At 42.3% G+C, this 14,067-nt stretch overlaps 1 protein-coding gene across 1 annotated transcript in view; it reads left to right on the top strand.

The window, feature by feature from the left end:
• Window positions 1-473: 473 nt before the first annotated feature.
• The window catches only part of adgrb1a (adhesion G protein-coupled receptor B1a), a gene marked incomplete at both ends in the record, with an annotated part of 90,596 nt that continues 77,002 nt past the window's right edge, over window positions 474-14,067 (top strand). Inside the window, one exon of the mRNA XM_083891155.1 lies at window positions 474-1,200. Within this exon, the coding sequence (XP_083747281.1) occupies window positions 474-1,200 (727 nt within the window). The remainder of the gene's footprint in view (window positions 1,201-14,067) is intronic.

Consider the following 14,067-nt stretch of genomic DNA (forward strand, 5'->3'; position numbering starts at 1 on the left):
GAGACGTGTGAGGAAAGCAGTTGTCTCTCAGGAAGAGACCAATATGAACTTGTGTAATGAAGAAAAACTTGACTAAATCACTGGCTCCCTCCCTCCATCTGCTTCTATTAGAATTGCTGCTTTTCTCCAGGGCCCCTGTCACTGCAGTCGCTCTCAGTTTACAGCACAAACAATAACAGCTGATAGAGATTTCTCTTTGCAGAGATAAATCCAATTTGTTTAATCCAATTCCGCCGTCTGATCAGATAGAAAGTGTAATTCATATCTTGTCTCTTCCCTTTTACAGGTTCCAGTGACTCTCGAGGTCGACTGATGTAGCCATGGGACGATCACTGGATCTTTGAGAGAAGCCTTCGTCTCCCTCCTCTACCACGTCCTTTTCTCCCTCCCCCGACTTTAAGTTGAGTCCTGCAGACAATAGTAATCAACCTACGGCACTCTCCCCTTCCCTTTATCTTCAAACCATGGCAAGAATGGCCTCTCATATTCACGGCCACGTGATCGGGCCTTTTCCAGTGATCCTTCTCTATTTTGCACCTCTGCTGCTGATGGAGGGTCGGTGTCATGCAGCGCCCTCAGGCCCAGAGTCAGACTCCTGTTCCACATTAGTCCAGAGCCGCTTCTTTGGCTTCTTCTTGTCGTCTTCGGTGTTCCCCGCCCTGCCTTGCTCTTGGACCTTGCAGAACCCTGATCCACGGCGCTACACCATTTTCATCAAGGTGACCAAACCTACAGAGAGCTGCGTGCCGTCCCAACTGCGCACCTTCCAGTACGAGTCATTCCTGGAAACCACACGCACCTACCTGGGCATGGAGAGCTTTGATGAGGTTGTGAGGTTGTGTGATACCTCTGCACCCGTGGCGTTCCTAGAGGCCGGGAAGCAGTTCCTCCAAATGAGGAAGGGACCTCCTCGGCTGGGCACTGCCATCACAGATGGTGAAGGGGATTTCAAAACAGAATACCTGGTAGTGGGGAAGCGCAACCCCAGCATGGCTGCCTGTCAGATGCTGTGCCAGTGGCTGGAGGACTGCCTGGCCTCCAGCACATCGAACAGGCCCTGTGGCATCATGCAGACTCCATGTTTGTGCTGGGAACCACCGCCGCTGCTCAGTGAGGGGGACAGCTGTTATCACAATGGAGTTTACCTGGAAAACTGTTTACCCAGCTTGAAGGAGAGTGGAAGAGACGCCGAGATAAACGGTGAGTTGAAAAGCTTTTACATTTGACTTGTTGACTTGTAAAATATTGTTTGTGAGAGGGTTTACTTCATTCCCTTATACATCTGCTGCACAGTTTCAAAGTCACTGAAATGCTATGTTTATTGATTAGGTCTGCTTCTGTCTGAAGCAGGAGTGAAAGTGAAGTCATGCTTTGAAAGGGTATAACAGATTTATTTAGTTTTGTCTGACCTCAAGGTTTGGTACCCTCTCAGCAAAATGAAAGCGAAATGCAGCAGCAGTGGAGCTGGTGAAAATGTTTGTGAAGAAGTAAAGATAATTGTGACATTGCTGCAAAAGCAAGTGGAGTGCTTTGTGTGTGTGTATGGTTATTTGTATGTGCATGTGTTTGTGTGTGTGTGTTTTGGGGGAATGGATGGTTTAGAGTTTCATCCGATGAAAGTGAGATCTGTGACCTTGCGAGGATGGCACCACATTCTGTCCCTCTAAGGTCCTGGGAGAGACACTCAATCAGCTTTCGGGAAGCCTGTGGAAACAGAAGAGAATCAAGTGCTGATATTGGATAGCTTTGGGAATTCTCTGAGAGGTGCGGGTGATGAGGTAAGGGGAGTCTATAGAGAAAGACGGCACGAGAAAGGCAGAAATAAGATGCTATATAGGGGGCTGTAGCTTGAAGTATAATTGTCTGCTGCTTGATTTTGACTCCCCACCCCTTCCCTCGGCAGACAGGATGTGGCCTGACATCTCTGTCCTGACTCTATCAGGACTATGGCCAGAGGGATGAAACATTTCTCGGCTCTCCTTTCTCATCCTAATCTTTCTTCCATCTAACTCCTCCTCATTCCTCTGCTTCTCTCAGTCGCTTCCCCTAATCGGCCTGCGGTCATATTCTATCAGTCCTCCTCTTCTTCCAAGCCACTATCACTGCATCCCAATCACTCCCTTCCCAGGCTGATAGTGGGCTGATACTGAGCCAGTCGTGGGAAGCCAACCAAGTAGACATGTTGCAGTGGGTACCTCCTGCCTTATCCTCCCCCAGTCTCCAGAGTGACTTTTATTCCCTCACCCAGCCTCCTCTCCTTGTTATTGCACTTGCGTAACTCAGTGGTAGGTGTGGGCTGATTGTGCTCTAAGGTGTAAAAAATAAAAAGGAATATGCCACCCAATGAAGTATGCATTATGGCTTTCTCCCTCTCCCTCGACATACAGGTGAAATGTCTTCTTGATGATAATTCCAGGTTGAAAGCGAGCTTGTGGCTGTGGAACCCCATGATGAGCTCAAATAGAAGAGACAGGCAGTCTGTGAATATTTGGCTGGATGGATTACTGGATAAATTGATTTGAGGCTGGGGAGATGTAATGGATTCTTTGTGGCAATGGGTTGGGGAGCTGGATGGTTATGACCTGCTGTGCTTTGTAGAGGGGAACAGAGGGGTGATGGTTGTGAGTGACGAATGAAAGAAATCCAGAAGATACAGAGACAAGAGAGACAGATTGGCAGACGGGTGAAGATGTTAATGAGAGCTAGGAGAGAGGGGGTTGTCGGATGTGGACCCTCTTGATGAGGACTGATAGTTGTTTGGATGGATCAGGCAATACACTGCTGGACCTGCCTACCAGCCATTACAGCTCTCCCTCAGCAGAGGGACTGAAGGATCTGGCCCAGCATCAGATCACTGTCAAAACCTGGAGCATCATGTCCAGCTGATGGGGCTGCGGTGAGGAGTGGTGGGAGCTTGATGATGATTTATTGTCACTGGAGAAAGCAGTGGGCAGAGTTCTCCACAATTTCAGGTCATATTTAGACATAACAAAGATTGATTAACAGACCAACAGTTTATTTTGAAAATATATAAATCACAAATAAATCAATAAGATTACTGACAATGCACAAAGATTGATTGGCAGTATTTCTGCACGTCTTTATCAGTTAGCTCCACGTCCGTAAGTGCAGGTGTGTAAATTGTGCACCGTGAGTTGAATACGTTTACCTACAAACTGATAATTGGGCTTAATGATAACCTTTTTCTTATAAAAAAATAAAATATAATTTGAACAGGTTATTTCTAGCACAGCAATCTATTGACGATGTCAATAGGTTCATACAGAGAAGCAGCTAAACCTGTATTGACTTTGACATGACCTTTTTCACCTTGTCATGATGATGCATCACATGTTTCTTTTTGTATCTGTGTCATTGTGGGTTCTCAGTGGCCCTTAAAAGCAGACATTGTGAGGTGACATAATATTAAAAAAAAACGTGGTGTAAACGCGGAGAAAAACGAGGAGGAACAGAAATGCATTCGATAACTCAACTGAGCTGAGATGTATTCCCTGTCACAACAGCTAAGGGGGGAAAAAAACAGGGTGGCTAACCCACAAGCTACCCTTGTAGAATTCGTCGCTAGGTAACACTCACTCTTAGTTAGCTCAGACTCTCTGGGTGTATAGCTTCTCAGCCATTGCCAGTCACCAACAGCCTCTCCTAAACAAGAAAACCCTCCCCGGAATAACTAGTCACAAACAGCCTCAGTGAAACCACACAGGTGTCTGCTGTCCATAAAGTCAGCTAACTGCGTCAACAGCCTCTGTGCTGTTTAACTAATCTCTTACATTAATATTCACCATATCCCCTGCCACGTGATGTTGCTACTAATAACACCTTGGACCAAAAGATCTATTTCATCAGCCACACCCACTCCCTCCCCTTTCACACATGTGTTTTCAGCAACGTGTGTGGCCTCTACAGTGTGTAATTTCTGCAACGACCCATGTGACAGACCGTGCTCACACACAACCAAAGGAGTTTCCCCGGGTACAGGGGAGCCGTATGAATAAGATTAGTGAGACATCACAGCTGAAAAGGTGCGAACCTATTCTGCTGATTGAAAGTAGAGCAATAGAAACCAAAGCCCAGTTCAAAAAATGCACACATTCTTGTACAAGTGTGTTATCTACCTGTTTAAATCTCAAATCATGGTGCCTTATCTGCTTCTCATTTAATGGTAGCTCAGTGGTACACTCTTTGAAATAAAAGTGCTAAGTAGAACTGTATAAGGTTCTTCGGCTTGTCCTCATAGGAGAACCCTTTTTGGCTCCAGGTAGAACCTTTTTACAAAGGTTCCACCTGGAACCATTAGTGTTACCAAGAACCCTCGAAAAACCCTTTCTTCGGGGAAAGGGTTTTTCAGAAGCAAATGGTTCCAGGTAGAACCTCAGCCCTTGTCAAAGGACCCTTTTGGAACCCTTATTTCTAAGAGTGTAGAGTGAGTCATCTTTCAATTTTGGGTGGTCACCCAGACTAGAAATACAGACCATTTACCATTCTCTTTATAAGTCCAGTGAAAGTAGTTCACCTCCTGATTTAAATATCTTTGCCCCACTTCATGTAAACAGGCAAAACAAAAACCTAGAAGTGCAAATATGGTAATATTTGCACGTCTAAAAAAAAAAAATGCTTGGCTTTAATATTTAAGTTTGCTCCAACACAAAAGTATTACAAAATCTGTTAAAGAAAGTGAGAAATATTCCTGGATCTGCTTCACAAATTAATATGTTCTTGCTGGGGTCATCACGTTCAACTTTTTCTGAAAATTTCATTAAATGTGGTTCAGTAGTTTTTGAGTAATGGTGCCGACAGCCTGACAGTAAAACAAATGACAATGAAAACACAAAGCTCCTTGGTGGAGGTAATGACGAGTGTTCAGGCTTTTGCCCTCACATTATAAAACTCTATTCCCATTGAATTTAGACAGAGTAATACTTTAGGCTGAGCTAAAGTCCCTATTTAAAGATTTTGGTTTTGGGAAAGCTTTTACATTTGACACTGGCCGATATTTATGCTGTCTGTTTTAAGATCTTGTTTTTTTATTCCGTTTTTCTCTGCCCATGTTCCTTTCCTTAGTCTCAATTCTTTCAGCCTGTTTTTATTACATCTAGTAGGGCACTTTGTATCATTGTTCGAAACAGTGCAACATAAATGCAGCTCATTATTAGTATTATTCTAACCTCTAAGCTGACAGTGCTGGTTACTTCAAGGCAGTGTTTGGAAAGCACCGACACTGAAAAGGTAACAGATCAAATTATTCTGAAATGTTGGCCATGAAAATCTATTCTGGTAGAACATGTTATTGTGTGTTGATGTGGGTGTGTGCATAGTTTGTCATGATGTGTTGGGACAGAGCAGGACAGTATTGTATTTGTGAGATGTAGGTGGACAGCAGGGGAGGCAGTGAGTGATTAAAGGGTGGATCAGAGGGAAGTGAGGAGATGAAAAGGCTCATGACTCAATCTGAGCAAAAGAGACACGACTGTGTTCGCTTTGAGCAGGCACCAGAGGTGACCAACAAAGTGTGGAAACAGAAGGAGGGAGAGATTTAGTTGCTCAAAGTGCTGCGGGATCATCTAAGTCGTGACCTTGGTTGCATATTACACGCTCTCCCTTTCAGGTCTTCACTCATTTTGAGGTGTGAAATATGTGATAAAGCAGAAAAGCTTTGAAAATGACCAAACAAGGTCACAGTGTCACAGACTGAAAGCACCATGGCACGGAGAGGAACTGCACTGGATCACAACAGAGAGCAGTCAGAGCAGTCAAAACAAAAGAGATTGTATGTAGCATGTGTGCATGTCAGCCATCGCAACAAGGAAATAGACCATGACATTTTATGTGCATCACGTACAAGATCAGGTAGAAGGGCTTTCTGTGGAAGTAAAACTGGAGGGTCACCATCAGCTGGATGCATAGAACAGCTATTATGCCTGGCAGCTCATTTACTTTACGTATTATATTGCTGCATTGAAGAAACTTGTGAACCCAGACAGTGATTGTTCTCATAAAGGGATCAGTGGCACACTGCCAGGGGATCCATGAAGGTTTCTCAGTTTCACGTTTGAAGATTATCCATCTTCTACCGCTTTATCCTCCACATGAGGGTCACTGGTGCCAGTCCCAGCTGACATAGGGCGAAAGGCGGGGTACACCTTCGACTAGAGCTGCAACTAACAATTATTTTTGTAATCGATTAATCTGTCGATTATTTTCTTGATTAATCGATGAATCGGTTGGTTCTTAAAATGTCAGAAAAGGTAACAAAACGTTGATCAGTGTTCGTCAAACCTGGAAATGACAATGTTATTGAATGTCTTGTTTTGTCCACAAACCAACATTATTCAGTTTTAATGATTTCTTTGTTCCGTGGAGCAAACTAACAAAGAAACTATTCACATTTAAGAAGATAAATCAGAAATCTTGTTTTATTAATGAAAAAAGCTTCAAACCGATTATCGATTATCAAAACAGTTGACAATTAATTTAGTAATCGATTAATAATCGATTCATCGATTAATCGTTTCACCTCTACCTTGGACAGTTCGCCGGTCCATCACAGGGCCACATAGAGACAGACAACCATTCATTCTCATACTCATGGTCAATTTAGAGCGTCTAATGTTGCCTAATCCCCTAATCTTTATGTTTCTGGACTGTGTGGGGAAACTGTATAACCCATGTGATCACTCAGGTTGAACGTGGCATGAGCAACACAACCTCTTTCGTGCTATAATCGCAATATAATATCATGATTCTGTGATTTTTTTTTTTTGCCAAAGGTTAATCATACTTTCAGAATCTCATACTGTCCCATGACAAATGAGTCTAAACGATTGTGTATTTTGGCTCCTGTGATACACTGTGACCTCTCCAGGGTGTTTGCTTGCCTCTCACCAAATATCACCTGGGATTAGCTCCAGTTTTCCCACAACCAATCAAAGGGGTAAAAAACTAATTAATTAATATCTAATTTTTTCAGGAAGTTTCACTGTTAATAACATGTTTCTACGAAGGAGTTCCAAGTTAGACACTTTTCTTTTGACCTTCTCCTTTTTACTTTTAGCTGCCCTGCCTCTACTGGTCACAGGAGAATGACCGGAAAGTGTTGTAATACATCATTTCATTACTTTGATCGCAGTCTAATCAGAGCTGTCTTACATATTGATGATGATGGAAGGGTAAAGAAACAAAGGAGCAGATGGACCCCTGGTCCAAAAAAAAAAAGACCGGCTGTGAAAAGGAGAAATACTCATAAACCCGCCTGACTTGCAGTTTTTTCCTTGCTGCTGGCAGCTGGCAGCATGATGAGGAAGATGAATGTGAGAGCAGCGTCTCTCCCTGCAAGCGTCTGCGTAACTGGACCACATTGTTGCTAAACTAAGGGATTTCCAACTTATAACTCGACTGGCACCACTGAGCTGTCCTAAAGGAACACTAATGCATGCTTGATACTTGTCACGCTCGTCTGTGTGGACAGGTGCTCCTGCATATACATAACCTGTATCGCTAGTGCACATCACACCACAAAGTGACACGTACTGTTCGCCAGTGCAACCACACACCAGTCCCTCATGACGGTGTGTGGGTGGCTGACTGAGAGAAATAGTAAAGTACATTTTTGTGGACGTCTTTGGGACCGTTTTTTTGGCATAAACACTGACCTTGTCAGGACCAGTCATCCTCATGGAGACCAACACCTGGTCCTCATAAGGAGGAATGTCATTTCTGAGGAACTTGTACAGTTTAAATTTGGATTGTGGTCAGGATTGAGCCTGAACTGGGTATGGTTAAGGTTCGGGCTTATGCTTTGTCTAAGCCAGCGGTGTCAAACATATGAATGATGAATTTGTGTCTTACATGATGTGATATAATGTACTTTTCAGTTCCAGATACCTGTGACTAAATGTTTTGTGGTCTTCGTAGATCCACTGTGATCCACACTCTGTAAGTTGTTATGCACATGTTTAATGGTAAACCTAGGTATAATATTGTTAATATTATTGAAATTGCTTTTATTTTTCTTGAGGAATTTCCAGTGGTTCATCATATATCGGGAAACATTTGGAGATCTCGTTATTTATAGGTTATTATGCTATTATTTTACTGCTCCGGGCCCAATTTTAGATTAAAACTGCGCTATATGTGGCCCCTGAACTAAAATGAGTTTGACACCTCTGGTGTAAGCCGTCCAAATAAAATGTGAGTCGGTGCAGTGTCCTTAGAAGAATAGCTGCACGAACCTGTGTGTATGTATGTAGTGAGAAAGAGATAGAGAAGGTGGGTTGTGTGGTGTTCACTACAGGGGGCGACATGTGAGCAGGAATACACACACCAAGTGTGTGTGTGAGAGAGAGATGGAGAGCAGTGAGATGCTTCATGCTGTTGTAGAGGTCGCTCCGCCTGCAGGGAGCCTTGCAGCCTGTTTGGGAGGGTTTTCATTTTTCATACAGAACCTTTTCTTGTAGGATGCGTGTACACGTGTGTGAACCCGCCCTGTTCACCTAGATCGACGCATCATAGTAGAAGCAAAGTGTCTCTTAAGGACAAATCATATGGTCAACGGCATCAACTGGAACGCCTCTCATTCAAAACAATGTGATAGAACATTTATTCCTCATTATGTCAACATCATTTCCATAAAAAAAATGAAGTATTGCATGGTTAAAATATACCAGGTTAGGTCTCAACCTTGTCACAAACTGTGGCAGATACCATCTTGTTCACTGTGGTTAGACCTGTCCACCAACCAGATCATAGTCATCTTCAGTAGTTAGCTGTAGGCAACTGCACTTACTTGAGTTTATCTTTCTTAAATACTTGGAAACCATGTCACAAATGTTGAATTCACTGTTTTTCCTGCATTTCATATGGCGGACAAATCACGACCAAGTACAATACAGATGTCAGCCAATAATGACACGCTGTCCAAACGGAGCTCTCAGACAAGACGCCTGTTATCTCATTTAGGGGGCTCCACACCTCTGGGATAGTATGAATGGCTAACATAACCATAGCATAGATCGTGACTCGGTTTTTAAATGAAAACACAGATGTTACAACAAAGGGAGCAGCATCTCTAATCTGAGCTACTGCTAAGAGCTTCTTACACTATCATGTAAATGAGTGACATGCAATTTGATGGGCTTTTCATATGCTGTGCCATCTTGTTATGGAAATGACAACATGTGCTTGGTCTGACTGAGACATGTAATGACTTCGAAAAAGGAAATGAGAATCAAGTGGCTCTTGCCTGGGGTTAAGGTCACCGTTTAGTTCAGACGCTGCCACTCCCAGCTACTCCAGAAATGAACAACTTAGCATTTTAACAAAGTTCAAGGCAGTGACCTCAGCACTCGTGAATTCTCTGGCCTTTATCGGCTCCACCTGTTCTCTCAAGGACTCACTTGAACTTGAAGTCAGCGTGAAGCAAGTTGAGGAATTGTCTGTCTCCTTCCCAGAGGCTGTCTGTAAATGGAAGGCCTATCTCAGGTCCCTCCTCACGCAGCCCCAGGGTTTATTAAACATTCATGCTTTAATTAAGCAATTTTACCGCTGCTACTTACCAGGTGATGATAAAAGCACTGCTCCAGGATGAGCATAGCGAGGCAGACGAATGTGTGTGTGTGTGTGTGTGTGTGTATAAAAAAGTGTCCTACATGAAAAATCCATTAATTTCCTGACATAAAGAAAAGTGTGAGGATTAGAGAAAAGACAAGTGAAACTTTTTTTTTTGTTCTACCGCCTCATCAGTCACGTGTGACTGCAGGAGGATGGGATAAGAATCCTTCTGTTTGGTGACAGCCAGCTTGTCACTGCTTACCTGTTCTGTCATTTCTCTTTTCCCCCTCTCTCTCTTTACATTTGAGGAATGAGATATAGCTCAGGGGACATTTTCACACCCTGTCTCTCCTCTCAGAAATGTATTCTCAACAGTCTAGTCTCCAGGATCCTATGTTTCCAATTTATGAACAGAATGTAAAGTAACCTTACTTATTTCCATGTCTACAGGGGTGCAAATTAATGTGATTAGACTGCTTCTGTTGCTTTTGACAAAGATTAGGAAATGAGAGTGATGATAACCATTTTCTAGTTGTGAATGTTATTATATTTAGGCTCAGGTTTATGCACAAAGGTCAATAGGGCTGTCACTTTGTTATCTGAAATGTGGACATCCATTTGACCTTGGGGGTGAAGTTCATTATCAAACTGCAATTACCACACAGTCCTGCAGAGCACTCACTCTGAGCACAAAAAACAAGACAGTGATGTTGTTTTGTTGCAAAAATGGAGGACACCAGCAAGTCAACCTGTCCTCCATGACAAATCACACATCCAGAAAAAGGCATTGTGTCAAAGTATTTTCGGTTCCACACCAGAGAGGGCAAAGTAACGCATAAATATGTGGATTCACCTGTTAGCTTAGCTGCTAGCTTCAGAAGAGGAGGCGTCAGAAGGGCAGAGGAATGAGTGTCCAACCTCCCATGACTGATAGTAAGAGTAATTATAAAGTATGTTGGTTGGTTGTTAGACAACAGAATGTCTCCATAATGGCGATAAGACATTTGCCACCACTGACCCCTTTACCATTGGGTGGAAAATTGTGCCTCACATACTTCAACGCTAAGTCATATACAAATATTGAATTGACACTGCTTTGTATCTTTGAAGGGTGAAATTGCACAAATGGGAGAGAAGATAGACAATTACTGCATGTGTTCATGTGACCAGTTTCCTTGGCTGTTAAATGCAAGTCCAACTGTCTCACAGTCGTCTTTCAGATTCGATGACTTGTACAATGAAGATGAATTATCTCAGGTCACACTGTAATGCACGAGTTTACTGCCGCTGTGTGCCAAAGCAAGATCAAGTGCGTGTGTGTTTGCGTGTGCGTGTCTGTTTATGAGTGTGTGTGTGTCGTTGCATTTCCATGCTTCGGTGTCCTTGTTAAGAGCAGGAGGTAGCTCTGTGGGATGGCTGTAAAGGCTGCTCTCCTTGGCGATATCACCTGGAATGACACCCAGAGGTGACACCTTGTCAGAACACCCACACAAGATATAGGACACTCGCACACAAACACACATACACACACATACAGTACTGATACACACCCACAATAAACTGAGTAGATCTTAGCCACAGTCTGCTAGGTCCTAGAAAAGAACTCATTAGAGCAAATATGATCCATGGACTCTTGTGCAAATGTGCAGTCATGTGATCTGTTGAAGGTTCCTGATCATTTTAAATCACATTAACACTGTTCGTAGTATCTGTTGTGTAGTTGCCGACGGAAGTCTCGATTGTTGCGTGTTGTGTTCCAGATAATTGGCAAATGACAGGTTGTCATCTTTCACATTTAAGTACAAACAGCAGAAGAACATGATGCCTTTTCATAAAATGCATTTCAATAAAATTCAAGGAGCTGGTTCCCTCTTTCTCTGCTGTTTCGATGGATTTATTAACTCTCATATATTTCTCATCAAAGCTTCACAAGGAGGTGCTCTTTCACAGTTTATTATTCAGTGTTCGTTATGTTTTTCACTGCTTTCATATCTGCTTGGGACTGTACTGCCCAACCTAATCTCAAACAACAAATTACAACGAATTACTTTTGGGGGATGAGGATGATCTCAGTGTGTGTGTGTGTGTGTCCATCTTTTCTTTCTTCTCAGGCTAAAGTTATGTGAAAACTTTGGTGATCTTTGGCATTTTGATTGGAATGATTTGATTGATACATTAGCTGAAATGAGTTTCCCTTGTAGGGTTGCTGGGGTCAGTCAGCCTTGGAGATAGAGTCGTGAGGTCAGACATTTGCATTGAAAGAAGCCAGTTGGGGTAGTATACTGTATGCATTTGGTCTGGATTCTTCCTGAATTCCAGGGTCGGAGTAGACCCAGAACTGACTGGAGAGAATAAATGTCTTATCTTGCCTGGGAACACCTTGGAATCTCCCAGGAGGAGCTGGTAAACAAGGCAGGGGACAGGGATGTCTGGAGAAACCTGCTTAGTATGCTGCCCTTGCAACCCAATCTTAGAATAATGTAAAAAATGACAAAAGATTGTGGTAGCGACTTGATTTAGTCCGTATTTTATGATCTTATAAAATGTATTTTCCCGTCCTTTCTTGTCTGTTTTTGACATCCTTTTTTCTTTCTTTCTTTCTTTAAACCAAGTCCTTTCTTTGATCCCTTTTTGTTTAGTTGTTTGCCGTTCCTGCTTGCGACGTCACGCTGATTGGTAGCAATTCTGTGCAGCCATGCATAGTCAACAACTGGTGAAAAGTCGAGATCCAGCAGAGTGGATACCAACATTCATTTAATGGGTTTTTGTCTACATTTTGTCATTGTGGTTTGAAAAAGCAGTGCATGGAGACAAAAAAAATAAATCCCTGCAGTCGAACAAATTCAGTTGTCAACAAATTTTGTATCCTACAAAATGGATGAACACAGCACTTAAAGAGCTATTATTGATTTTTTCTTTCTAATTTTCGACTGAAAAGAACAACATTTCAACTGTGAGAAAATTCCACTGAATCCACCAACACCAGCCTTCATTTTCTGTGTATTTATTCACGAGTGCAGGCAGGGTGGAGTGGGTGGAGATGAGTGTCAGCAGCAGAAGTGAAAGGGAAGGTCTACAAGATGGTAAAGTGAGACCTGCTATGATGTATGACTTGGACACAGTGGAGCCTGAGGTGGCAATGATGAAGATGCTGAGATTTTCATTGGAAGTGACCAGGATGGTCCGGATTATAAATGAGCATACTGTTAAACCAGCTCAGGTTGAACGGTTTGGAGATAAATTAGGAGAGGCAAGATTGAGATGGTTTGGTCACGTGCAGAGGAGGGATAGTCAAAGAATGTTGAAGATAGAGTTGCCGGGCAGGTGGAAAAGAGGAAGACAGCAGAGAAGGTTGTGAAGGAGGACATGAGGACAGCTGGAGTAACTGAAGAGGACATAAGGGATAGGACAAGATGGGAGGCAGATTATCTGCCGTGATGACCTCTAAAAGGAGAAGCAGAAGAAAAAGAATTACAATTTCCGATGTATTAATTTACCGTAACTAAACTACAGTGTAGAATCCAGACTCATTTATAGCAATGTTTTGTTAACACTGACAAATACAATAAGAGGAACAGGTCAAGCCGTTGAATATATTGAATGCATTGAGCAAAAGTTTTTTCTGCAAATTATGATTTATTTATTGAGAGAGCACATCTTTTAAATTATTGTGCAGATGTCTGAAAAAGACATGTTTATGTTCAAATGACAAAGCCTTAATTGCAATAGTAATTACGCAGGGGGCAAAACAAGGACTCGGGTGACCTCATTATACAAGATACAATTTTAACCATGACTGCTTCGTAACCTTGAAGATGGGTTCGTCATTGTGACCATGACAATGGCGCAGTTTCCTGCGCCTGCCGAGACATTAATTCAGCCACAAGTCACATTCAGGTCTGTAACACCATGGTTTAAAAAAAAAAAAAAAAAAAAAAAATTGATGTTAAAGTCCAGCAGAGTGAGTGAGTTTCTTTGTAATTGAGAGGGACCAACTGAGATCAAGTTTCCTTTCAGTGAAGCAAGTGAAGCGGCAGCAGAACAAGAGACAAAAGGGCACAGCTAATTACTTTTCCCTGATTTATCCGGTGCCTTATTTAAAAACACCTTTAAAGTGAAAAGGCAGGATGAAAAGCTTCTTAGTATTAAAGTTAGATAAAAGGGACACTTATGCAGGAAAGCTAGCGTGGGTTGTTATCTTGAGTCTGTACCGTCTGGTTGTATGTACTAGATTTATCCACAAATATGATTTAGTTTTTTCAGAAGAGCCTTTTTTTTCAGAATTATATGTTTTTTTTGTGTCTACAATTAGAGATTAAAATCCGACACAATCCAAAAACCCTATATACCTGTGCACAGACTGTAAAATCAGCATTTTAGCTTAGTCGTGTTGTGGGCTGTTTATTTATTCATACTTCTCATGGTTGGAGAATTATGTATTTGAAAATAGCTTGAAGTATAGTACTGATACAAATATTGCCTTAAAGGGAAAGTTCAGGT

This window comes from Microchirus variegatus (assembly GCF_963457635.1).
Source record: "Microchirus variegatus genome assembly, chromosome: 1".
Classification (NCBI taxonomy): Eukaryota; Metazoa; Chordata; class Actinopteri; order Pleuronectiformes; family Soleidae; genus Microchirus; species Microchirus variegatus.